Source organism: Condylura cristata, unplaced genomic scaffold (assembly GCF_000260355.1).
Source record: "Condylura cristata isolate star-nosed mole 26May11 unplaced genomic scaffold, ConCri1.0 scaffold00008, whole genome shotgun sequence".
NCBI lineage: Eukaryota > Metazoa > Chordata > Mammalia > Eulipotyphla > Talpidae > Condylura > Condylura cristata.
Genome location: NW_004567109.1, coordinates 32,228,318 through 32,255,243, shown reverse-complemented (window position 1 = coordinate 32,255,243; position 26,926 = coordinate 32,228,318). Strand labels below are relative to the sequence as shown.

Genomic DNA, 26,926 nt, shown 5'->3' with positions numbered 1-26,926 from the left:
TTTTTAGATTCCAGATTGAGTCTCTGCAAGTCAGGTGCTGAAATTGGAGTTAGCATAATATAGTGGTTAAAGGAAAAGTCGGCCTGGGGTTCAGGAAACTGCCACTCCCTAGCTGTGTGTCCTTTCATAAATTACCTTTGTGTACCGCTATTTCATCATCTGTAAAATAGGAACAATAACACTGCCTCTCCCATGGGTTTGCCATGAAGCTTACGTGAAGTAATGTGTGAGGGTGTTTAAACTGAGGCTAAAACTTGACACACACTAAGTTGCTGTTGATATCAGATTACTAGTTTACCTCTCAGTAATACCTAAAGTGGAACTCTGTACTTACGAGACCTTTAATTCCTACTTTATTTAAGCTGGTCCACACTATAAGAACTTAGCTTACATTTTTAAATATTAAAGTGCACTACTGACATTTTAGCTTAGAATGTTAATCCATTTTTGTTGTGTCTTCTAAATTGTATGAACGGACTTCTTGCTCTAAGATACTTTCTGCTGTACAGAATTACAGCAGTGTGAAGTACAGTTTTTAAAAAATGCAGTGTGTCATTTAGACTCTGGGCTTAAATTTTAACAGCACCATTCACCATCCCTGTGACCAGGGACATTTGGTCATGTAGGTCTCAGCTTCTTTTGTATCAAGTGGACATGATAGTAATATCTACTTTACAGGGCTTCGCTTTCTAGGCAGAAATCAAGTGTGAGTGCTTAGGGATCTTAAATAGTAAAGTGTTCAACAAATGAAGATAAAGGACAGCAGCTTATAAGACAAAGGGTCTTAACATGCCTTGGGTTCCTTATTATATATGTGTGTTAACTATATTACCCCATAGTGTCTATAACCTATAGACAGGTTTCTCTGTGAGCAAGATACTAATGGTTTGGGGGGTGTGCATAGTGGGCTTATAGAGGGTCTTTGATGCACTTGAAATCGTAGGCAAGACATGGGGATATGCCCATCTACATGGAGGAGTTCTATGTTTTCATTAACCACTCTGTGACCTGATGAAGTTTAAGAAGTGTTAATGGATAAACCTTGAGATTCTTGAGACTAGCAAGAGAAAACTGAAAATCTGGCTAAATGTAACTTCAGGATTAAAGTCACTTTGTTATCTCATAGAATGGAAAGGTAGACATTATAGGTAGTTTCAAGATGGGAACAGTGGTTCAAAGAGCTTTTCAGGAGCTCAGCTTCTTTCTTTTTGCTATATGCTGTATGTTATCCTTCGTAATTGTTTCATGGTCCTGGGATAGCTGCCATAGAAACAAGTCCCGCACCCTCCCAAGATTTCACTAAAAATGGAAAGAAGCCAGGGCAGTCAGGGAGGAATGATAGTTTTCCATAGTGTCTCCTTTTATCAGAAGCAAAACTAAAAGAATTCCCCAGAAGGAACCCCCACAAAGCAAGACACCTCGCATCTCCCACTTAGTCTTGTTTTTGCCAACACTGGATCACACTGCCACTTCCAGCCGGGAGGAGGCCAAGAAAGCAAGTCTCTGGCTTTTCCAGCCTGTCTAAGGGAGGTGGGCAAGGAAAAGAGGCAGGGGAGATGAAAATGCTTTCTCACATCAATGTACTAATGAAAACGGGAGTGTTTCTGGGCCCCAAAGAGGTCCCAGAGAGTATTTGGATTTCTGGGGGAGGGGACTTATTTGGTAAGAGACAGACAGCATCTCGAGGGCAGGGGAAGCAGGTGGATCTTTGGATGCTTCAAGGCGCCTTACACTATACAGGCGTCACTCGTCAATGAGAAATGCAGAGAAGTGTCTGGGTTCCAGGTATGTGCGGAGAAAAACTGTCATGGAAGAGTCAGCCAATTGCTCTTGTTTGCAGCTGCTGATCCTGGCCCAATTCTGCCCTTCCCCAATCCTCAGCTGCTGATCATAGCCCTTGAGAGTGGACTGTGAGCTCTGCCAGGATGAAGATGCCCATTGCCATGGCACTCTCCCCATTCTCCAAACAAGCTGTTCCTGGGGAGGGGGTGGGCAGCACACAGTTGTAGCAGGTTTAGTAATTAGCAGCAGCCCTGGGGCTGCGCAACACTTCTGAAAAGACAAGGTGATTTGTTAATATCTATCAGTACCCCTGATAGTTCGCAGATGGAGAGACAGGTGGGATCTCCAAGGCTAATGACATGGAGGCCTTTAACCTGCAGTTGCTAGAGGCCATGGGTTGGGAGATGTGCAACAAAAGCAAAACAGGTGGACATGTAGTCTGCATGTCTGCTGTGGACGGAAGAGCCTGTTTTTATATATGATCTTGGCAAATGGTGCTACCCAAGAGGGTTGACAGGGAATCCACGGAACCGATGATGCATTCAGGTAAAGATATACATGCAGGATGTGAAGACATTATGTAGTGGGGCCCCAGCCTGTCTAATCTCCTCGGTGCTGAATCCAGAGGCTCAGGAATTATATGAACATTATTTTTTGCGTATTAATTGGTTGAATGAAAAGGTTGAAAGTTTAATAGTGCATTATCATTTTGCCTTGAATTACTATAATAATGATTTTCTCCAATTGAGTGGAAGATACAGTAAGATCAGTGATAAAAGCATTTCTGCATCTCCCCGGGGAGTCAAGGAGAGTCTCTCAGAGGAGGGAACATGGATTGCCTCTGGAGGGGTGGCTGGGAACTTTCCAGCATCAGGTAGAACGTAGTGTGCCTTACCCTTTGTTACTCAGCACTGTCACTCCTCTTTCAGGAAAAGTAGTCCATTTTCTGTTAGGGATACTTCTTTACCACCCAGTTGAATGGTAGTGTCGGCGCCACCTTGTAGACAAGAGATATCTGAGCATTAGTAAAGATGTGTGGGGACCAGTTAACTTTCCCTCAGTGTGTTTTGAGCTGCTTCAGATGAGAGAAATTTCAGCCAGTGACAGACTGAGAGGCGGGGTGGGAATTGTGGGTGATGCCCACCCTGCAAGAGGCAGAAACCCAGTTCAGGTGCAGTTAACTCAAAACGGTGTCCATGGTGAAGTTCGCATGAGCATCGTCCTGTAGGTCTTTAGTTTCTGAGTTTACAGAAATAGACAAGCTGCTCCTAAGTGGTGTAAATCGGGATTAAACCATCTCACTTTGAGGTTGGGAGAAATGTGAAAGACCTCCCCTCCCCCAAAAAAGTCCCCCCTAAAACTGATTAAGACAAACTTACAGAATGCTACAAGTGTCTTTCATAGCAGCTGGCCTGGAGATCTTCCTGTCAGGTGGATTTTAACACTCTTGAGTCTGAAATGGTCCTAAGATGGGCATTTCTAACACGCTTCCATGTTACCTTGATACTGATGGTTCAGAAGCCACGCCTTGCAGATTAAAATATTTAAAAATAACGTTTAAGGATTGAGGAAATATGAAAAAGGGGTACAGTGGAATGGAAACGGGGAAGAAGTCAGTTTTTATTTTCAGTAGGAATAGGCCCATGGAATTGACATTTGCACCTGCTTGAAATAGGTAATTGTAATTAACATGATTTAAAATAAATATATGTAGTTTTTTTGTTTGTTTGTTTTGGTTTAAGAAGATCTATTAACTATCCCCTCATCTCAAATTACCCACAACTGAGCCACCACATCCAATCCCAAGCATCCATTATCTCACAGCTTTGGGCTGGGTTGGCTGGGTGCCCTTGCACAGTACCTCTGACTGACTTTAGTCAAGGTACTACAGCTACAGCTATCTCAGGCCTGGCCTGCTCTGACCTGTTCCCAAGCTTGCTGCAGTAGCTTTTGGCCAGAAGCTTGGTGCCTTGCCGTGAGTCCCCCCCCTCCCCCCATTGAAGCAGCTCACAAATAACAGCCACTGGCTTCAGTCAGGGCAAGCCTATAAGGAAGGACAAGACATGCCTGGCAAGGAAGAAGCTAGAATCCTTTGGTAACCCGAGTTAGTAAGTGACATCCTATTACTTTTGCCATACTCTGCATATTATAAATGAGCAGTTTCATTTAGCCCAGAAAGAGGAGATTACCAAAGGCATGAAAACCAGGAGGCGGGAATCTCTGGGGACCCTCTTAGAGGCTGCCTACCAAAACAGGTATTTACCTATTGTTTCAAATTGTGTATGCCTTGACACAGGCTGCTCTTACAGCCTGTTTGTTTAGCAGAGAGGATCATGGGAATTTCTTAACTTCCAATAGGAACCAGGATGGGTTCTTGTGGAGCTCAAGTTGGCTCTGGCTGATGTTCAGCTTTTGAGGTAGATCCAAGCCTGTTTCTTAGTTTTGAGACATGTGGGCAGAGGCGGGTAGGCCACCTGAGAGCTTGTGGGCAGCTGAGCTCTGACTGACCCCTGGCCATTTTGATGCTGCCAATAAAATTGCCTGAAGAGCCCTGCCAAGGAAACAGATGCTGCTGCTGGAGAAATACCTTCTGTAGCCTGGCATTTGTCCGGTAATTGCTCTCCAAGAGAAAATAAACTCTTCACGTGAGAGGGGTGGTGGATGAGGCTTGATTGTCAAGTACAGAGATGATTTAGAACAAGTGTTGTAAATAAAATGAAAAGGATTGTATTAAAAAATAGAAGACATTTGTAGAGATCTGAAGTTTGGCTTCTTAAAAATCCACTGACTCAGGAAATGCCGCTTGTTTGTCAGGCATGGATGAATACATGGTGAGGTGAATTATGTGCAGAATGCCTCACCTGTTCCCCCTCTCCTGTTCCTCTTGCAGTCATATTTCGTTCGCAGTACTGAGAGGCACTATTTCTTTCTGGCTTATAGATTCATAATACAGTGGAAACAGCACTGACTTGGGACTGGACAGTTGGCTCTACCCTTTAGTTAGAGGGAATTCAGGCTTTGATCTTCAGTTTGCTCATCTTGAAATTGCTTTTATAATGTTCTCTCAAAAAGCTATTTGATTTAAGGATTAGGAACACCAGTACTTAACAAAAGTACACCAATAGAAATTCCTTACTCCATGGTGGAAACTTCCTAACTGGTGGCTTTGTAGAATAGCAGTTTAGTTGAACCTGCTATAGCATCACTGGGAGGGGCAGTAAAGGTTATGCCGTGCATGGTGAAATGAAATGATCATGTAAGAGTTAAGTGTTCCATTCATCCATCTATCATTCATATGGCTGTCCCACCTTCCACTCATCCATCCACCCAGGTAGCCAGCCTGCCAGCCTGCCAGCCAGTATTTATCAAGGTCCTCTCTGACAATCCTATTCTCTGTGCAGTGACAACAGGGATGAACACACCAGGAAAATGACCTACTTTCAAAGGGTCAGATTGATAATAGCTAATACTATCAGTAGAGTTGGGTGCAAATAATTAATGTAAAATGAACAATGGTTGAAATGATCGAATAGTTGGTAGGAATGGTGTGGGGTGACCACTTTAGGCTGGATGTCCCGGAGGGTCACTTTAAAGAACTGGCAGTTAAGGGGAGACCTGTAAAGTAAGAAGGAAAAATGCAACAGCCTCAAATGGAAAGAAAGCAGGGTTGATAGGCATTTCCCAGTTCAGATAGGATTCAGTTATTCAGGGGGAATATGTTGCTTAACCAAATTGTGGGAGAGTTACTCATAAATAGAAAGCATACTTCTTTTACAATATTTAATATACTACCGTTAGGATTTTAAAGGAATTCAGGACTCTTATGTATGACCCTGATACTCACATTACTGACGTATTTTTCAGAACAGTTTAACCTTGGATTCATACCTCCCTTATTCCATCCCTTTCTTCCTCCCTTCCTTCCCTCCTCTCTCCCTCCCTTTTCTTCTTCCTTCTTCCCTTCCATTCACTGCTTATTTATTTTTAAAGACATCATTAAAGAACAGTGACTTCTGTGCGAACCCCTGATAAATTACCCAGTGAACCTTCATTAAGTCCTGTGGGCCTTACAGCACCTCTGACACAAGCAGGGATTATGTGTCCATGCTGGGGAAGTGGGGGTTGGGTCTTGGAGAGCAAGAGGTCTGCCAAACCTCCAGTGGGCATTGACTTGGCACCCCAGCATCTCATATGAGATCCAAGCTGGTTGCCGTTCCAGAATTTCAGGTAGCAGTTTCTGTTTCAATCCATAGTACCTGAAATATCGATTTTTTTTTAAACTACTCTTGATAAAACGTTTTAAAAAATATTTATGCATACAGAATTGGGGTACAGGCCAGGGGTGCAAGGGTGAGAGGACTCACCAGAGACAAGCGGGGTGCAGATCAGGCAGATCCACTGAAATACACTGCTGAGGGGGCAGCAGGGGAGACAGGAGAGGTCTGCTGTGCCCTGTGGGTCAGCTGCCTGGCCAGGGATCAAACTAACACTGAAGTGGTTGTGGCTAGCTTGCAGTGCTGCACCTTAACCTGTTGAACCACCAGGGAGGGCCCTCTGATACTTTTTATTTAAAAAAAATGAACAACATAAAAGACAGTTTTGATCAAGTTCCTTTTGATGAGAAATGTCATTCTTTGGTACATGCACCTGTTGAGTAATTACTGGGAGATTTGGAGCGAATAAATGAAGTACAGCACATAGGTACAAAGATTCACAATCCTGTGTTCTTGGAAGAATGGCAAAATTCCATTCTCAGAGTTTCACTGTGACACAATACTCAGAGCCATGGGCACCTGCTGGGTCCCAGGCCTGGCCTCGGCAAGTGACATACAAGCCACTAGTGCCCTCGATGTCATGAAGACAGCTCCACTTACCAGTTAGTGAAACTGGACTGGGCTGTTCACAGCATCCGAGGCCCACAGGGTTTTTAGGGACCTACAGAAATACTGTCATTTCTTAAAAATTAGACTATGTGTACCTGTCTGGTCACACAAGGGGTTAAGTCTCAGCGCTGTGAAGCTATTTGTAGTCACTGCAGCATGAATTCAATCCCCAGCCAGGGAGGTGACCCACATGGCGCAGCAGACCTCTCCTGTCTCACCTGCTGCTCCCCTCAGCAGTGTATTTCAGTAGATCTGCCTGTTCTGTTCCCCACTCTGTCTCTGGTGAATCCTCTCACCCCCAGCATCCCAGGCCTACACCCCACTTTTTACATACCTAAATAAATAAATAAATCTTTAAAAAAATCAGGCTAAATAAATTTTGGGTTGATGGTGATGTCTGTCTTCATTCCAGCATGGTCACAGAATGTAATTTTTAATGTATTTTATGAAGGAAGTGGCCAGAGAAACAGCAGGGCTTCTGAAAGTCATAGTGAGGGGACAGGACAAGGGCACAGGGAGGTCAGCTTGCTCACAGCCACACAGGGCAGAAGAAGCAGCACAGCCCCCACCTGCATCCTTTGTCCTTCCAAGCTCTGGGCTCATCCTCCACTGATTCTCCCCACACCTTTTCACATTTTGCCTAAGCATTCTTTCCTCAGAAACATTAAGTGCCTGAAAACTGGTGCACCACATCCTTAATTTTAGCACCTCATCTGCTGTAGAAAAATGAGACAGAAAGGCACAGAACCTTTTCTTTCGGAGGGCTTCATCCCCAGATCCCTGAGCGAACTCCCAGGCCCACCCAGATAGCTGATGAGAAGCAGGTACCATGGTGAGTCATACCTTGTGGCCCCAGCTTGTTAGAGCAGGCAGTGCAGTCCACAGACCCAGCCCTGTCTGTCCAGAGCTGGCGTGGGCCTGGCTTCCCCTGTGCTCAGGCAGCCAGTGAGGTGACAAACAGGTAAAAGCAGCAGTGTCTGGAGTTGGCACAGGGCCCCTTCCCCCAGCCATGCTTGCAAATTAGAAGCTTCGGCAAGTTTGTTCACTGTTTCTCTGAGCCAGGAGTCCAGTGTAAATGGAGCTACTTTATATTCCAGACACAGAACACTCTCCGCTGTTCTTCTGTGTAATGTAGGGTTTAAGCGAGCCTTTTTGGGGGTGACTCTGGAGAGCACAGCATCTGAGTGTGTCTCTGGCTATCTTTGTCAGTGGTCTGGCAGTGCTCTCTGGCATTTAGATTGGATGCCCTCCCATGTTTGGCTGAGTTTATCATCAAGAATAGGTTCTGTATGGTGATGGCACATGGGTGACTTGGTGATGGGAAGCCTACGGGGATTACAATTGAGATTGGGGAAAAAATGTACAAAATGATGTAAAAATAAACTATTATAGTATATATATATAAAAGAATAGGTTCTGAACTGTTACAGTAAGTGGCTGCTCAAATCAAAGCAGAACATGGCAGCTCGCTGAGCCTCAGTTTCCACACTGGTAAAATTAGGTTATGTCCGCACTCTCTCCTCAGTCAGGATTTTTAAAATTAGTAAATGAAGAGTGGAAGGGCCAAGCTAAGTGCTGGGGAATTATTAGGAGGGTCAGATGAGAGCACGGGAAGAAAAAGTGCCTAGTAAATGTGATTCACCTTTGTATTACTGGAGAATAATTGAATTCGGCTACATTGGCTGAAGTTGGGGTGTCCATCGGTGACCTCTGTCTGGGTACAGAGTCTGTTGAGCCTAGTGTGGGACATCCAGGGACAAAAGACACCAGAAAATGCAAATTCTCTGGATTTCCTGGGAGCAAGGTCCAGAGCCATTAGTGTGCTGGTCCATGGGACTGATGTTCTTTTTTTCTCCTTTAGATGGGCAGGAGGCAGGAAGTCTTTCTTTCAAAGTTACAGTTTATTATTTTTCTTTCTTGTTCCCCCCACTAAAGTTTAGTTTCCTAGACCTGGGGACTTGATGACCTAGATTGATGGCCTCAGTTTCCCAGTTTGTTCAGACTTCAGGCTCCCAGACCTACCAAGAGAAGCCAGACAACTCAGTCTCGTCATCCTGGGGTTTCCAGGGGCCTCCCTGTGTGGGCTGCCTGCATCTCATGACAGAAGGGTGCACTTTGTTCACCAGTCCACAGAACACACTAGGACAGCCACCACCCCCTCAAGGCTGTGCTGCCTCCTGGCTGCCTGAACTGCCCGGTGTCACGGCCTCAGCACCGTCCCACAAGCTGCCCATGACTCCTGCCATCACACCAACACCCATCCTCTTGCATTGCCTGCAGCTCCTGGGTCATGGACTTTCTCATGTCTGAGCTCCTTGCCTGTGATCTGGATACGAAAATGTCAAATCCATGCCAGGTTGCTGTGGAGAAAGAGATGGCACCACCGAGACCAGCATTTTGTCTTCATCTGGTCAGTTAAAGGAGTAGGCTTAGTGGGATAGAGTGAGATTAACAAGGCTTTTATTGGTCCCCTCTCCCCTGAGGACTTGGCTCAATCTTCACTCCTTACCCTTGACCTCTTCTCCTCTCCCCTTTGCTCCACACCAGCCTCTCACTGTTCTTTGAAAATACTCATGGCTGCCTCAGGGATTTGGACTTGCAGGTTCCTCTGCTTGCCGTGATCATCACCCTTATGGCACACACCATTACCTTCTTAAAAGTTTTGCCCCATGTCATGGCAGTGAGTCCCACCTGCCCTGCCCACCGAGCTAAAATACAGCACCCCCTTTTCTAAGCACTTGGCATTCCCCTCTGCAACCTTACGTGACATAGCCTCTCCATGACTTGTTTGTTACTCGTTGCTTCCATCCACTAGAGCATAATTAGCTGCATCTGGGGTGTTAACTTGGACACGAGGCTGGCTAGTGTTGGGCACTTAGCTCCCCAGGGATTGGTTGGTTCTGTCAGCTTTAAAATGGGGCTTAACGTTGCTACTGTGTGTGTGTGTGTGTGTGTGTTCCGTTACAAAGATTTAATTGTTCTCAGACCACCAAAAATGTTTTCCTGTGGGTTGGCTGCCAGGATTTGGGCATTCCTTTCTTTTGTGTGTATGTATGTGTGCATGTTTGTTTTATTATTTAGGTTCCCCCCCCCCCCTTACCTCTGTTAAGTTTTGTACAGTATCAGATTTCTCCCCATAGGTGTGGTCACTGCAGTCCTCCTGTTAGGGGGAAAGGGTGTCCTGCAGTGAAATTAAATCTTAAGTGTGCAAGTGAGGACCCACACACAGGCAACCTAGTTCACGTTGGGTTGCCCGTAACACTCCCACCTCTATTGCACTGGAGATCCATCATCATAATCCTTTGTGCCTAGCTTGTGTGTGTGTGTGTTTAATAATATAATAGTTTATTTTTTCCATCATTTTGTGCCATTTTCCATCTCAATTTTAATCCCCGTGGGCTTCCCATCACCACATCACCCGTGTGCCATCACCATAGTCTAGCTTGTGTCCCCCCCCCCCAGAGGCATTAAGAGAATTTCATCTTGATGCAGAGATGTATATGTGCTCTTTAGCTACAGAATCCTGTTGTTACTAGGATTTCTTGTTTAGAACTGAACAATGCATGGCAAGCAGTTTATCCTCAGCAAGCTGCACAGTGTTTGGTGAGTGGGGCTTGGCTTCAGGGCCGCTTCCTGAAGGTGTCCGCGACAGCACTTTGAGCTGCCTTTCCCCATGTGACCACACTTGGCCAAACCCTGTCTGGGGCAACCTCTGAAACTCTCTCACTTCCCAGCTGTGTACTTTGTTCTTCCTTCTTTGTGGCTGACTCTGGGATACACACAAGGGCCAGGGCAGCTGTCTCTTTGGGACTTAGGCTTTTAACATAATCTCATGGGTAAGGTAACATTTAATTTTTAAAAAACTGTAGTGCCCTTTATTATAAATTAGTTTGCTCAGGTTATTGGATTCTGTTTACTTGTAGCATGCTGAGGTATCTCCCCAGGTAAGCAGATGACTGAGCTGTTCCTTGCTCTGGCTTGAAGTTCCAGGACAATGCTGTCTTTCTACCATGGAGCTCTCTGAAGCTGAATTTTGATGAGATGAGCTCTGAATAAAGAGCTCATTATAGAGCATGGGTAAAAGTCCTGTTGTCGTTGAATTATTTTCTTTTTATTTCTTTATTTATAAAGATTTATTTATTTATGCATACAGAACTGGGGTACTTGCCATAGGTGCAGGGACGGTGAGAGGCTTCACCAGATAGAGTGGGGAGCTGGACAGGCTGTTCAATCAAGTGGGTCAGGAGAGGTTCTGCTGATGCATGTGGATCACCTTGGGGCAGGATCCAAGCTTCTAAAAGTACAAATTTCTATGGGAGTGCTTTTACCTCTCAGGTTGTTATTGGTGTGCATGGGGAGGTCACAGTGGTGTCAGAAACTGACCAGGGTTCCAGTGACCTGGCTAACTTGTTCTGTTTGATTTTCTAAGTGGCAAACTTTTTGGTAAAAGCCATCAAGTTCTAAGACCATTCTTTAGCTGCAAAATGAAGTAGGCTGGGTCTAGATATTATCCAAGATTCTTTCTAGCTTTAACACTCTAGGCTGGGAGCCAAAAGACTTTCCTAACTTGGACACAGCACTTACTGGTGACACAGCTGGGAAAGACATCTTCCTTCTCAGGACCTGAGTCTCTCAGTCTTTAAAATGGGAACTGGGATTCCTTGTTTGTATTTTTCCCAAAGATAGTAGAGAATTTGATTTGGATACAGGGATGTGGAAGTATTTTTTAGTTGCAAAATCTTGTCATTATTAGTGGGTACTTCTGTTATTGTAATTTCAAGGCAATGTGCCAACAAATGGGAGAAACAAGTGAGGAGAAGAGACATCATTTCACATGGTATTGACAGCTTTTAAATATACTTTAAAAAATGTATTTTTTGGTTTCACCTGAATGCTTTTTTTTTTTTTTTAATTTCTACCAGTTTTTAACTTGAGCTTGGGGAAAGGATTCATAGCTTTCCTGAGAATTGTCAAAGGACTGTTTGATATCTTGTTATTTAAACTGATTTTTCATAGGTGTTCCCCCCTTGCCCGGAATTCCTGATGGAAGGGATCTTTCCATGCTTCTTCTGATCATATATGCCTGTCTTCTGAGATGCATATTAACTGGTAATACTTATCTAATCACCAATGTCAGGTGATTGACTATTTATAGGACCAGTTGGCTGCTCTTTGGAAATGCTGGTTAATAGGATCTTGGTTAAGACTGCTCAGATCTTAGTGATAAATACAGGTAAAAATCCAGAGTAATCCACTTACCACTTTAACTCTTGGTAGCTATATAGTATTAATTCTGTTACTTTTATTTTGTTCTAATTATCTCTAAAGAATAGTCCATTTTAGACTATGAACTTGAACCAAAGAGTGAAGTTTCCTCCTCAGAGGGAAAAGACAACCTTATGGGGCCAGTGGCTCCACTGCCTTGACCCCCCTGTTAGCCCAGGGGGGGCTCTGCAAAGGTGTGGAAATTCAGCAGACAGGGAAGGAGATGTCTAGTTCGTCAGGTGGAGAAGGAAGCGAGGTCTAGGTCCAGCACTGGAAAGGAGCTTTTACCACCTGAGGGTGAGGTGGGGGCAGGGGAGCTAACATTTGAGCCCTCTCACCTCATCCCATCCCTGCCCCAGCTCCAGCCCTATCCCCATCCGGAAGGTATTAATTTTAACCCCAGAGCTGATAGTTGATAAGAAAGCACAGTATAGCCATAAGAGTCAGAGTTTGCAAAGTACAAAAGAGCCTGATATTTGGAAGTCATGGATGGATTCCAGACCTATCTTTAACACTTGCAGGGTGGGAAACTTTGGCTCATGTCTTTTCCTGATGTGCCCCTTGTCAAATAGGGACAACACCTCACTTACTTGTAAGGAGGATGCAACGAGTGTGTGAAGAGGAACGACTTAGCAAACAGTGAAAGTCATTTTTAGAAAGGAAATGTCAAAATGAATGCATAGATGAAGGGGAGTCCTGAGGGCCACGCTCCTAAGAGTCCTGGAGAGCCTCTCCTCTCACTGTTGCTACCCCGATAAGGTTTTCCCATTACATGAATTCAGAAGGAGAGTATGGATTGGAGAAAGGAATTGTTTGGGCCTCAGGCCTCAACCTCCATGCAGAGCTCACACCATCTTACCTTTGCTTCCTGCGTTGAAGGCAAAAGGAGTTAATGATGAAATGTCAGAGAGGCGCTTGGGGGCTTTTGAGAAACACTTGCTAGGAAATATTACACATGCATGACATCAAATAAACAGAGCTGCTCTGGTTGTCTTATTAATCATTTTATTATTCTTATTAATAGTAATAAAGACTTTTACCACAGAGCCCATTAAAAAAATGTTGGTGGGTATGCTTAAGGGAAGGAGTATGATATTTCTTTTCAAACTTTGCCCAAGAGAAGGCTACCCAGAATCCTCATGCTTGCAGGGCAAACATTAATCTAAACTGTTTTCCGAAGTTACCAAGTGCTTGCCTGAGTAGACAAGGAGCCTGGGGCATTTCTTGTGGGAGTGATGAGTTGTGAATCCCAATATGAGATGTGTGTTAAAAAAAAAAGTCAGTCTGTTTTAAGAGAGAAAAGTTTCTGAGTTTTGGCAAAACAAGTTATTTTTAAACGGAGGAAAAATAAGATGGTAGAAATTTGAAAGATTGTGGGATTTATTTTGCTCGACGTGGGACTTCGTTGTGTGACTTTGGCACAGGGCTCGGGGAGACCATTGTGGTGTTTAGAGTCAAGTATACTTGAGCTCTAAGTCTGGATCCACCCAAGGAGCCTGGGGCTTCCTGTGGCACACCAGTTGTGTGTGTCGGTTTCTACCTGCTACAGCCTGGAGAGGATCATACCTTCCCAGCTTGTAAAGATTTCCTGAAATGAAACAGGTGCTGCACTAGGCAAAAAGCATGGCACCTGGTGGCGCTCTCAACCTCAACATGCAAATCTGTGTTCCTTCGTTTCTCTCTTCTGCTTTATGGTCACAAGGAGACTCCCAGCCATGAGGTTCCATAGGGACTTTGAAGAACACGGGCTGTGGCAGAGATGGGGACTTTGCATGGAGGAGGAGGAGGAATTACTCTTGGACTTTTCTGCTGGCCCTGAAGTCTGCTCCTACAGCTCTCCTTCTCCACCTGTCCTCCCCCTGGGAGCTGCCCTGTGTGGACCCCATTCATGGGCCTCCCTCCTGTGGCTGCTGCTTTAGGTTGGCCAGTGTGAGTCCCAGCAGGGGAGTGAAAGGAGGCGGAGAAGAAGGGACATCCCTTTTAGCCTGTCATCTGTCTGGGTCAGCCTGGCGTTTGGGGATACCAGATTGAAGGTCACTGCTGCTTTTACAGCAACTACAGGCTTCCCTCCTTCCTTCTGCTGTATGGTCTGTCACAAGGAGATGCACAGCCATGAGGTTCCATAGGGACTTTGAAGAACAGAGATAGAGGCTTTTCATGGAGGAGGAGGATTTGCTCTTGGACCTTTGAACTGCTGTCTGCTGTTCTCATGCCATCAACTCTCGCAGCCCTGCTTCTCCAGCCCTGGGGTGCTGCACGGTTGCTTGGCCTTCACCCCAGCAGAGCAGCACAGCCTTATCTAAGCACTCCCTTTACTACCTCTTCTGGAATTATCTTACTTGGAGTGTGTCATCTGCTTCCTGAAGGGACTTCAAAGCATGAGCTAGAAGAGGTGAGGATAGATGGCTTTGGCTGACCAGCCTCTCAGGCAGGAGCATTTATTTTATGTGAGGAGGAGAAGGAGCCGAGCTGTGGGTCTGGGGACGTGTGCTGAAGGCCAGGAGTTACACAGCAAATCTCATAACATACGGAAATAGTTTTGGGTAATTGTTTCTTGATTCATTTTGACAGGTGTATACTGAAGAGCTAACAGGTATATGTGTAGGAAATAAATGTTGGAAATTTCTCCCTTTTCCTTCTAAAGAATAATATGCAAATGGAATAGAGGGAAGGGAAGGCAAACAATATTTAATGAATACTTCCCATGGTAACTGGCAATTTGCATATGTTATCTTACTTATTTTACTCAGCAACCATCAGGAGTAAGGTACCAATTTCTCAGCTTTCTAAAGGTAGAAATTGAGGCTCAAAGACTTCAAGGGACTTGCTGAAGGAGGGTCAGGTTTCGGACTTAGTGGAACCGTGACTTGAAATCCCTGTGATATTCGTGTTTTTCCTCCTTTGCTAACCATAAGATATGAATAGTACTGTACTTAAGGGTTGGGATGAGAGGAGTGGATTAGTACAGGGGGCAATAGCTTCAGGCTGTTTGTTGCAGGACCTCCTGATGAGGAGGATGCGGTGCAAGGCATGGTAGTGACAGGGCAGGGTTTTGCCCTGAGTATGGGACTAGGCATGTAGCCTGGGCTCTCAGAGACGCGTATGACTCATTACAGGAAGCCATCTCGATTTCTCCTGGCTGGGTTATTTGGTTCCCACTGCTCTGGAATTTGTTTACTCCCTTTGCTTGGGTACCCTCAGTTTCTAAGTGTACTGAAAAGGATCACCTCTCTGCAACCCCCCACCCCCAATGCACTGTAGATTTTCCTCTCCCTGGTGGTTTCTACTCATCACCACTGACTCATAACTTCAGCCCTCCCCTTGCTGCCCTGAGCTTGTCCTGGGCATCTCTTCACTGCGGTTCCTTTCCCAGTGGCCATAGTCTGGATCCTTGAGCAAGAGGGCATATGCCCATCTTCTTATGTACCTGCTTTGGGTCTGGCTCTTTGCCAGAATGAGTTATGGCTGCTGCTGAGCTGACACACTGTCCTGGTGTGATTGGCTGGGCTGTCGCTGGGGTGAGGACAGCAGCAGCATGTGAAGCGGGGGTAGCACCCTCAACTCTGGCTGTAGCTTGTGACATGGTCTCTGTTCCCAGGATTAGGGAGCAGACATCTTGCCATCTTTCTCTCACAATCTGCCCTCTGCCTCCAAAGAGTCACATCCAGCCCACATGTAGCAGAATACAATGCAAGGTCTCCCTATAGTCTCATCAACCCAAAATTCATCAGTGAAAGTGTCCGCAACCTCTTTGTCTAAAGCGGATTCCCATAGTTAGGCATGGGCGTCTTTGGGGGAAGGGGGACACTTTCCTGCCTACCCCTAGCACTTACCCCTCCTTGATAAGCATTTTAGATAGATTGTGTCATTTAGTCCACTCCCCTGCCTGGTATCATTCTAGAGCCACCCACTTTGCAGTGATTGCATTCAGACTCAGGATTAGAGAGCGTGCCCAACCCTCCCTGCCAGGGACTGGGGTGGTGCTGGTCCTGAGGGCTGCTGTGAGTTTTCTAGCCATTATGCCTGTATCTCTCAAACTTGGCTGTGTTTTAGACTCACTCGGGCAGTTTTCTACCATCTCAGTACCTGGGTGTAGCTCAGACCAGTTAAATGAAGATCTCAGGGTGGAACACCAGCATCTAGCTTTTCCTGCTCGTCCTGTGCTCCCAATGTGTAGCTAAGTTGGAGTCTCTGCTCCAGGAGGAAGTCTACCTTTCTCCTCACCAGAGGCTGTTGGTAAACCAGGGCAGGGCTGTGAAGGTCTGGAAGCGCTCCCTGTGGAGCAAGTGAGACTAACATTGGAAGGCGTTTGCTTGTGTAGTGTTAAGGCAGGAGTTTCATGGGAGGGAATGACTTTCCCTTTTGGTGATTTGCTTAGTCTTTGCCAAGTGTGACTGCATTTTTGTGTTTCTATTGAAAGGTTCGAATAAAAACATTCACAAATCAAGAAACACAGAAAAGAATTTCTTTGTTTGAGCATCCATCCCTATTTATGGCTTTAGGAAAACACAGCCCCACGGTTATCACTGTGGTGCCCGCTTTTTGTGAGGGAGATAATTGTGGAAATTGGGTTGCTTCCTGTCAAGTACACATCTTTTTGTGGAGAAAATTCGAGCCATCCGTGTAGCCCATTTTGCAGTAATTGAGATTGGACTAGAAATCATTAGTGAAGCAAAGGAAGATAACGTATCTTTATTTTTCAAAAGAAAGGTGGTAAACATTAGATGCTTGGAAGACAGTGAAGAATTAGAGTGGGGTGTCGGTGATGTGAGAAAGCGTGCTGCCTGGCTCTGGGCTCTGGGCAGGGAGAAGTGGCCTCCAGGGAGGCCTCCAGAGAAGGCTGCAAGGGCTGTTGCAGGAAGAGCAGAGCGCTCAGACACTGGAGCACCAAGGGGACTTTGGGCTAAGCCCCTGCCCAGGGCCACCCAGGAAGCCAGGCAGCTTGGGGACATCTGTTGCACAGGGCTTGGCTTGGTGTTGGTCTGCATTGTTCTTTTTCCTATTGTCAACTTTGAAGATAATGAAATGCAGTGTGTGGAAGGGAGAGTATATGTTTTAGGTAAATCAGCTGGTGAAGCTGCCCAATGCAGCATTTGTTTATTTAAAAGCCCCTTCACCAGGAGGACCTCATTAAATACTTGTCTTTGTTTGCCTCAAGACCTTAGGGAATAGTAAGAGTTTCATTGCAGAGGAATCAGGAAAGAGAGCAGGTACAGTTCTGGAGAGCAAATAAACAGTAGCCAGATCCTCTTCTGCCCAGTGGAATGGCGAATGGGGCTAAAATGAGCAACAGCAAGATGGCTGGAAAGCCAGTGAAGGAGGTTGAAGAACAGGTAGGAAGGCTCTGTGAAATCAGCCCAGGTGCTTGGAAGGGTGAGGTTGTGTCCTCTTCCCATCTCCAGCGGGTAGCCCTGGTCTGCTGAGCACCAAGTAGGTGGTTGCATAATTGTATTGACTGGATTTACAGAAGCTCTGATTGAATGGCTGTGCATGAAGGAGTTGGGAGTGTTTGCTGTCTTACCTTTTTCCTGAAGGTACATCTTTGGAAAGGAAAAAGAACACGAATGTTTAAAATTAGGAACTCCATTAATGCAAGTCTCCTGGATGTCCTACCATCCCATCATCCCCACCCCAGGGCCGGGACCCCAACCCCCAGTCCCTAGCATTACTGGCTTCCTATTACCTGAGTGATTCCTGGACTAGCATCATCTTGAGAGATCCTAAACTATTCAAGTCTTTCCTGATTAAACCACTGTGGTGGTCCCTTGTCACCTAGCAGTGGTCACCCACACCACATCAGTGAATAATTTTAAATCTGTACCCTGACCAGTATATGAATTTTTAAACATGAATTTACATACTTGTGCTACTAGTAGCCTGCATATTAAAGTAATAAGTGATTGCCTGTTGTTAGATAAAAGTAACTATACATGATATTGCAGAGTTTGACTCCTCATCCCAGCGGGTTTTCTTGAGCACTCCTGTGGCTGCTTGCTCCCTAGTTTGTATACTACAGAGCCTATAGGGGCCCTGTTTTTTACAACTGAAGAGATTGAAGCACAGAGTGCACTTAAGTAGCATATTAAGTGCCTCCATTTACTTACACGATGGGTCACAGAGTCAGCAGGACTCTACCTCCGCTCCTCAACTGCTTCAGGCTCTGCCACCTATGATTTCTTTCTTTCTTTCTATTTTTTTTTTCTTTTTTTTGCATGGAACTGGGGTACAGACCAGTGCTACAAAGGGTTGGGGTTGAGAGGATATTCACTAGAGACAGAGTGGAAGGCAGAACAGGCAGATCCACTAAAATACACTGCTGAGGGGAGCAGCGGGCAGGTCAGGAGAGGTCTGCTGCGTCATGCGGGTCGTCTCCCTGGCTGGGAATTGGCATGCTAGCCTCAGTGATTGCACCGAGACTGAATCCCTAGGCCACCAGGAAAGCCCCACTTTCCAAAACCATAGGTGAAGGTGTGGGGAGTGAGATGATTCACATATGATTCTGGAAGGTTGAGTAGAAGTGGGACCACAAGTACTGAAAACACTAATGGATTTATTTTTTGTTTATACACTTGTATTTTCTGATAACCTCTGAGTTATGTAATGAATTTTCATGGTGCAATACATATGTAATGAAACTGTGTGATCCATTAGTTAAATGAAAGAAAGGTTCCTAACCTTGCCAGGTTGCTGTCACATAAATTCCTTTAATATCGCTGAAACCTGGTTCTGCCTTTTGTTAGCTCTGAGTATGATGAAAGAAACACATTTTGTTCCTCCTCTCATTTCTTTGTTGAAGACTGCCTGATAACTGAATAGTAACAGTGCCTGGTTTTAGAACATTGCATTTGATTTTTCCGAAAGTACTTTTGTGTTACTTTCATGTATTTCCATTCATTCAATGCCATGAGGAGTAGCAAACATCATCCCATTTTATAGATGAGTAAGCTAATAAACTATTTTTTAAGTCTAATTTATCCTAGAAATGCCAGACCACCAGACAGCTGTATATCAAGATGACACTTCTTTAAATTTAGTTAAGAGCTATACTTTGTTTACAGTGAACTTAAAATGGCTTACATCATGTTGTTTTGACCCTATTTAAAATGACCACTATTAACGTATCTTTAGTGTCATACTCTCGATGTAAGTTAAGGCCATTAACATGAATTCCCTTTCGGATTTTTTTTTTAATAGAAACAGGACAGGTATTAATGTACATGATATCATGATTTAATGAAAGCCCTTATAGGTCCTGTTCATTCTCCATTTTTGGTTCAAAAGGCAAAAATGGTTTAGTTGAACTGGGACTTTGTAAAACCTATAACTGTTCGTATTTTCTTCTTTGCTTTGGCTCCCAGGAACCTGAGCCAGATTCGTATCTCCTGCAAATGTATAGGTTGCTTTTGGTGCCCTATTCTTGCCTCTCTCTTCACTGTCATTTCTAGTCCTTTATTCTCCTTCACTGCAGTTATTATGCTCATTTCTTTATCTTGATTTACAGAATGCCATTCTATAAAACTTTCTGTATGTGACCTGAAATTCTTCTTTCTTTCTTTCCCAATGTAAGGTAAATATAAGCAATAAGACAACATAATGAAGATGAGGTCTCAGGGCTCCCCTTTCTTGACACATGTAGTTGCCAAATAGCCTGATTGAGTCCACAGTTAGCTGGTCTGTCAGGTTGGTGATCCTCAGAGTTTTAAAGCTAAGGGTATGTTTGATCAACACATCATTTTTCTTGAGGGTTTGGTTAAAACAAGTGACTTTACATGGGCTTTGAAAATGGCAATGTTTTATTAGTAGAGAGAAATAAAGACTATCTCTGAGTGTCTTCCTGCTAACATCCCTAAAGGACTTACATACCCCAGCAGCTTTTAATGAATGTTGCCCCTGAGGTCAACAAAATCCCGCTCTCCTCTTTTCCTATCTCTAAAAAGAACAAATGTACAGAATGAGTGAGTTGTAGGCATTTTTCAGATGGGCTAGATCAAATCAGATAACCCTTGACATACTAAAAATATTAAGGATTGTTAAACTTTAACCCATAATCTGGGGAGGAGGAAGAAAGTTTTGCTCCCAACAACCTTAGTCCAGAGACTTCTGCCAACTCAGGCAGTCTGGGCAGATTTGGGTGAATTTGGAATCTGTGATGAGAACTGACATCCATAAAAACAAGTTTTAAATTAGCTAGCACCTGGAAACCACCCATTTGCTTTGTCTGTGCATTTATCTATTTTGGATCTTTCATAAATCTGGGGTCATACAGCATGTGACCTTTTGTGTCTAACTGCTTGGAATGATGTTATTAGAGATTCATTCACCTTGGAGCATGTATCAATACTTCATTCCTTTTCATAGCCAAATAGCATCACATTTTGTTTACCCCTTCACCATCTGATGGGCATTTGGGAGGGTTTTGACTGACGAAGTCTGACCTGCACCTTTCTGTGTGTGATATGTTATCCCTGTAACTATGGATAAGCCACTAAGCTAACCTGTGCTTCACTTTCCTCATTTGTTAAGTGAAGATAGTAGCTAACTCGTTAAGTGACTGAAGGATTGAATTGGATAATATATGAACAGTTCATATCATAACACTTTATAAATATGGGGCCTTTATAATTAGTTGTTTTACTGTAGGATCATATGAGCGGTAAGGAGAGAGAGAACACCAATTTGTGTTATAGCAGGTATTGCATTGTGTTCAATTATAGCTGCTCAAACCTTTGTACCTTTTTTTTTTTTTTTTTTTTTTTTTTGAGGCCTATCTGTTTTCCCTGCTTTGTGTTTTGGTGTTTTTGTACCACCCCACCCCACCCCCAACACCGAACACAAGGTTTTACATTTAGAAGCAGTTCACTAGACAGAATGTCTGTAGTGGAATGTTACATAATTCACATTTAGATTTGAAGAGCTCATTATAAAAAACCTGACACACTTCAGGAATATTAAATTACTGCAGATTGTGTGGAGCAAAGAAACATTATTGAAGCATTTCACAATTCTGGGCGAGCCTGAATTTAACTGATAGGGTTTCACAGCTTTTACTGGAGAAAAATGATTTGAGTTGTCACATGGTTTCTGGGCCTGAGGACTTTAATCTCCTTAATTACAAAGAAACGAATTTCCTAAATAATTTGGAGTTACTTCACAGCATTTGCTCAACTTCTGGTTTTTTGGAAATTAAAGGGGACGAGGGGTCCAAGGCATGCTACATTCTCTATGTACTGCAGCTTGCTTATTTAAGTTCTTATTGGAAATATTATGTAGGCATGCACTTTAGAAATTTGCAAAGATGCTTTTAATACTTGAATACAATCACATTTTTTGAACAAGGGAGAAAACCCAGAGGATAAGGGATGGTACTACACTGTGGCTTATAAAGTTGACGGGAAGAAAATGGCCCAAATTCAACCCATTTTTGTATACTTTAAATCAGGGTTGAAACTGTGTAAAACCCATGTATTTAACTCATTTTGGTATTTAGGAAGTGTGGTACCTACTGTATACAAGACCAGCATGACGGAAATAGCTTATCGTCTGTCACTTCCTGCATTTTCTCCTTAGAAAGCTTTATTTTCTGCTTCTGTAATGGGGTGCTAATAATACGGATGTGGGGACTCAAACCAGCTATGTGACCTTGAGCAGTTAACAAAAGAAACTCCCAGTGTCTAATATTTGTGAAGTGCTTGCCCGTATGTATGCCAGGCACTATTTCAGGTATGTAGTTACATTAAGCTCTTCCATAAAGGTGATACTGTTACTCCCATTTCACAGACAAAGAAACTGTGGCCAAGAGGGCTTGAGTAACTTTATGATTATCACATTGCTTGTAAGTGGATCAAACTTTGAAGTTGGTTGCAAATCAAATGATAAGATTCTGTTTAGTGGAATACTCATCTTCCTAAGATACTACTTCTGTCTGAATTTTGAGCGGTGGACAGGCCATTAAGGCAGGAAAGATTCCATAGGAAGGTAATCGTTCATGGCTGGGAAGATAGAAAAGGTATCATCTCCCTTAGACTTCTGCTTCCTTTTCTTAGTTTGGTTGTGCATTTCAAGATTCTCTGCCTTTGTCCATGTTGGTTCTTCTGCCCGAAACATTCATTCATTCATTGTACACAAACGCATTGATTACCTGCTGGACATTTCCCTCACCACCCACTTGACAGCATCATTCTTCAAGGTTCACAGTGTTCACTTTCCTCTGTGAAGTTGATTGTTCCAAGCCAAGGTGAACTCTGTTCCTTTGTGCCCCCAGTAGTAACCATTCTAGTTCCTGTCATGTGGATTGCAGTCCCTTGAAACAGTGACACTTCTGCTAGACTTAGCTGCTTTGTGACCAGGAGTCTCACTTTGATTATGTGCACTTGGCCATGTGGTTACATAGTAAATGTCTGTTAATGTGAGCCAGCCAGTATTTAAGCCTGGTAGGTTCTTGTACATTTTTGTTGCAAGAAGCTGATAAGTACTATAATTACAATTATTTCCATCTAAGATTGAGTTTTTTGACTTTGTCATCTCCCATGGAATGTTGTTCATTGTGGCAGATAGATACCACAAGCTTGGCAGGAACAGGTCTCATTTTCTACATATGAGTTCATGGATCAAGTTCTTTAAGAAGAGAGTTTTCTATTTTTCTTAGTGGTTCAAGGACCAATGTCTTTTTAAAAAATACTTAAATTTTGTTTTTTGAAAACTAGGTATTTTAGGGAAGGCAGAAATCTCCCCATTGTGACGTATTTTTTGTGCATTATATTACACCCAAAACTTGAGCTATCTTTAATTGTCAATATTAAAAGATTTCTGTCATTATTTTTTTAAAATGGAAACTGGCATTGTAAAAATAGTCACCCTTTTTGGATTAAACAGGTTGGGGTCTGTGGGATGAGCTAAGAATTGGGTGCACAGTGTAAAGCTCCATTTCCAGTATATTTATCTTTATATTCTTTAAAAACAGTTAACTAGCAGAATGTTTATTTTCAACTGAACTCTTGGAAGTAGCTGGCAGGTAGATAGGCACTGGGAAAGACTGTTAACTTGACACAGAATACATTCATTTCATTGAGATAATGTATCTGAAGCAGTAACTGAGGACACAGTATATAGTAAGTGCATAGTAAATACTGGCTGTAATTGAAGTGGTTGTATTATCATTATTATCTCTTCCTAGCACAGTGTCTGAGCTTAATAGTACCTAGCAGTGTGCAATGCATATTTATTAAAGAAAGAATGAATAAATGTGTGTCTGCTTCTTTTCTTTTTCTTCTCACATTAAATGCTTGTCTGCTCTTATAGCTGGGGGAAAAGCTGACATAAAAATTGGCTTGCTGGAAAGTTTCTTGGCCCCATTTGTCACCTTACCCTTGAAGCCCAATTGTATGTCAACCCCATGTCCCCTCTGAAGCCTGCCAGTGAGAGACTGACCACAGGTCACTTCCCTATGATCTGCCTTAGCTGCCAAGGCTGGTCAAGCCTGGCTGATGGATGGGCACCCTGTTGCTGGCAATGCCTGCACAAGGCTGGTCAGGAAATATGCTGCATTTCCTGGCCGGCATCTAGTACTTCAAAAGAGGAAACATGAAAAACAGAGTTAGGTTTTGACCTTCTTGGATAATCCAGTGTTCCAGATGCATCTTTAGTATAATCTAGGCTGAGAAGCAGTTGTACGGACTGGCCTCGCATCTTCTTTTCCATGTGAACCCACCAGCAGCTCAAGGACATCGTAAGAGTCAGCTGATTTTTTTTCTTTCTCTATTTAACTTCAAAGGGGGGATTGTCCTGAATGTTTTTTTTTTTTTGAAAGATTTATTTATATATGCATACAGAACTGGGGTACAGGCCCATGGTGGAGGGACTGTGAAAGGATTAAAACAGAAACAGAGTGTGGAGCAGGACAGGCAGACTGATGAAGTACACTGCTGTGGGAAGTAGTGGGGGAGACAGGAGAGGTCTGCCGCACCATGTGGGTCACCTCCAGGGCTGGGGATTGAACTTGCACTGAAGTGGCTGAGGCCAGCTTGTAGTGTTGCACTTTAACCTAATGCACCACCAGGGAGGGCCATCTTGAATTTTTCTTCTCTTGATTTGCAGCACACGAAAGAAGTGAATGAAATGCACAGCTCTGGGTGTCATTTCTGAAGGGAGGGTCGTTCTCTTGGAGAGGAGTCCTCGATGAGCCTGGCCGAGGTCCGGGATCTGTGTGACGTGGACTAAGGATTTAGTAGGATGTCAACTGAGACAGAACTTCAAGTAGCTGTGAAAACCAGCACCAAGAAAGACTCCAGAAAGAAAGGTAGGGCCAAAGTTATTCCTTTCTGATGACTACTTGTCTGTGCAGGAATGAAGTGTTTAGTCTGGAATGATTATGTCATACTGTGTGTTTGCATGTATTGTTAAAAGTTTCTAGCCTTACTTGGTTTTATTTTCTGTACTTATACTAGATCATTTCATGTTATAGAGTATGTGTGTGGGGGTGTATGTGTATATTATTATGCTTATATTTCAATGATTCTCCATTATGATCACTGGGTAAAATAGAAATTCTTTTTTTATAATGTATACAGCCCTTTCTGATCTGCTTGCTACCTCTCTAGCAATCTCTCTCCCTAAACTCCACCTTCCCATTCAACTCTGTACCTGCAGGCGTTCTGTCCATGGGAGTTCACCTTTTGGTGGTTCTTGAACATCAAAATCAAACTTTTGCACCAACATCACCTCCAAGGCTTATTAAGACCAAGACTGCTGGATCTTATCTCCAGCATTTTTGGTTCAGTAGGTCTGGGGTGGAGCCTGAGACTTTGCATTTATAACAGCTTCCCAGATGATGCTGATGCTGTTGGCGCAGAGACCAGACTTTGAGAAGCACTGGACTATGATTAATCCAGCCCGAAATCCTTTTGTCACTCTCCATTTTTTTTCTAGTTTGACTCCTATTTATTCTTCAGGTTGGAGCTTAGCACTACCTCCTGAGGGAGCCTTTCTTTATCCTCCAAATTGGGTTCGCTGCTTCTACTTGTTTTGCTTCAGTAGCAGTGTTAGCATTTCACTTTATTAAAAATGTCCTGTGTTTTTGTTTGTCAGCTAAATAATACACTGCTTCAGAAGCAGGCCCCTTACTCACGTTTGGGCATCCAACTATTAGGCAGTGCAGGGCACAGAGGATCCACATAGATGCCAGGTGATGGAGACTGGCACATAGCGTGGGATATTAAAGTAATTCTATCACTTTCCTTGTTCTGGAGAATTTGATCCTATAACTTTAGGACCATGCCATTCAATAAATTTGTTTCCTTGTTATAATTAGATGTAGGAACTTACTGTACTTCTGCGCGTGCTCTCTCTCTCTCTGTCTTTCTTCCTCTCTGTGTGTGGGTGTGTTTTCCCTGTTTTCCATTCACTCCTTCCCTTGTCTACTCAACTGCATGGAGGAGGGCTAATAGAGCTTTCTTTAAGGTCTTGAAATCTGTCAATGTGGACTTGGAAATGGGGATGCCCTTGGATGCTTTCTCTAGACAGTGATTTGGTCCAGATATCACTGTACCTGCCCCGTTACGTTCCGTGATGGCATTTATTGACACACTGTAGGAATTGAGGGACATAAGCATAATATACATGCAGCTCTTTGACAACCAGAACCCCACGAAAGACTGTAAATATTGGTTTAGATGTTTATTTGAAACACGAATATTTTGGCAGCAGTCTGTTTTTATTCCCTAAAACTTAACATAAACCTTGTTCTTTATGCATTGTGGTCTAACACTGATAGGAAAAGTAAGTGGGTGAAAGAACAGGTCTTGGGAGAACTGCTACCTGGAAAAAAATAATATTGCAGAGTCTGGCATGTACTTGAATTCAAATGTTTTTTCAGTAGGAACTGAAGTTATATATTTGCTTCGAATTTAACCTTTCCACTAAACTTGTGCTCTTGAATGCTTAATGCATTAAAAATTGTGTCTAAGTGAATATCTTTTCATTCATTTTAGCATGTGAAAACAGTATTCTGAGGAGAGGATTCAGGTGTTTAGAAACAGTGGCTTAGTTGAATATTTAGAATGGAGCTGTGCAGGTGACCTTTTAAGAACCTCCTCATCTTCATGTTCTAGAGCTTTAAAATCAGCACAATACAGATACAAAGAGTGTACATCCCATATTGTGTGGTAAATATCAATGGAGTCTGGACAGATACACCTGAGTTCCAATTCTGGATGTATCACTTCCTATCTGTGTGACTTTAGAATGTGACTTAACTGCTCTAAGCTTAGTTTCTCTTATTTTCTACTCTCAGTATCTTTTCCTATAAAATGAGTATACAATTGCAAGTCTCAACAGCTCACCACAAAGTTAAATAAATAGAACTTTCAAGAAAATAAGCAGTTTGTTTGCTGATCTTGAAGCTTGAATATAATAGTATTGTTAAACTTTTTAAATGATACTGTCTCCAATTTGTTTTTTGATTTTTCAATGTAGCAATATGTAAATATTCTATTTGAAGGAGGATAAATAAAATATTGAGTATAGTTTGGCATATGTTAAAAGCCGGACAGAGTTTAGCTGTATTTCTCCTCTGTTCTTCCGTTTTCTCCTCTTTCTCTTCTTCATACCTCTTCTCACCTATTTCTTTCATTGTCATCTTTCCCCATTTCCTTCCTCTCCCTCCTTTTTTTTCTATTTCTTTCCACCTATTTCCATTTCCTTGTCCTTCTGTCCTTTTTCCTTCTTTTCATGATTACATTGTTTTCTTTTATCCCTTTCTAGAGCCAAGGGAATCTTAAAAAGTCTATAGCTGGTTTGTCCCAGAGCCAGACTTTTACAGTTGTTTATACTCATGCAAGCAATAAACAAGATCCTCAGTATACACTTGTCTGCCATAGGAAAGCACTCACATACATTTAAAAAAAGGCAGCATTGGGCCCTCCCTGGTGGCGCAGTGGGTTAAAGCACAGCACTGAGAATCTAAAGCCGCTTCCGCATGAGTTCGATTCTCGCCTGCCCCG

The 26,926-nt window shown here is 43.3% G+C and overlaps 1 protein-coding gene across 2 annotated transcripts in view; it reads left to right on the top strand.

Moving 5' to 3' along the window:
• The window catches only part of DAB1 (Dab, reelin signal transducer, homolog 1 (Drosophila)), a 353,365-nt gene that overhangs the window by 88,541 nt on the left and 237,898 nt on the right, over window positions 1-26,926 (top strand). For both annotated transcript variants that reach the window (XM_012722799.1, XM_004679047.2), the window contains exon 2: window positions 24,024-24,225. In XM_012722799.1, the coding sequence (XP_012578253.1) occupies window positions 24,159-24,225 (67 nt within the window). In that variant the 5' untranslated portion in view covers window positions 24,024-24,158. The remainder of the gene's footprint in view (window positions 1-24,023; window positions 24,226-26,926) is intronic.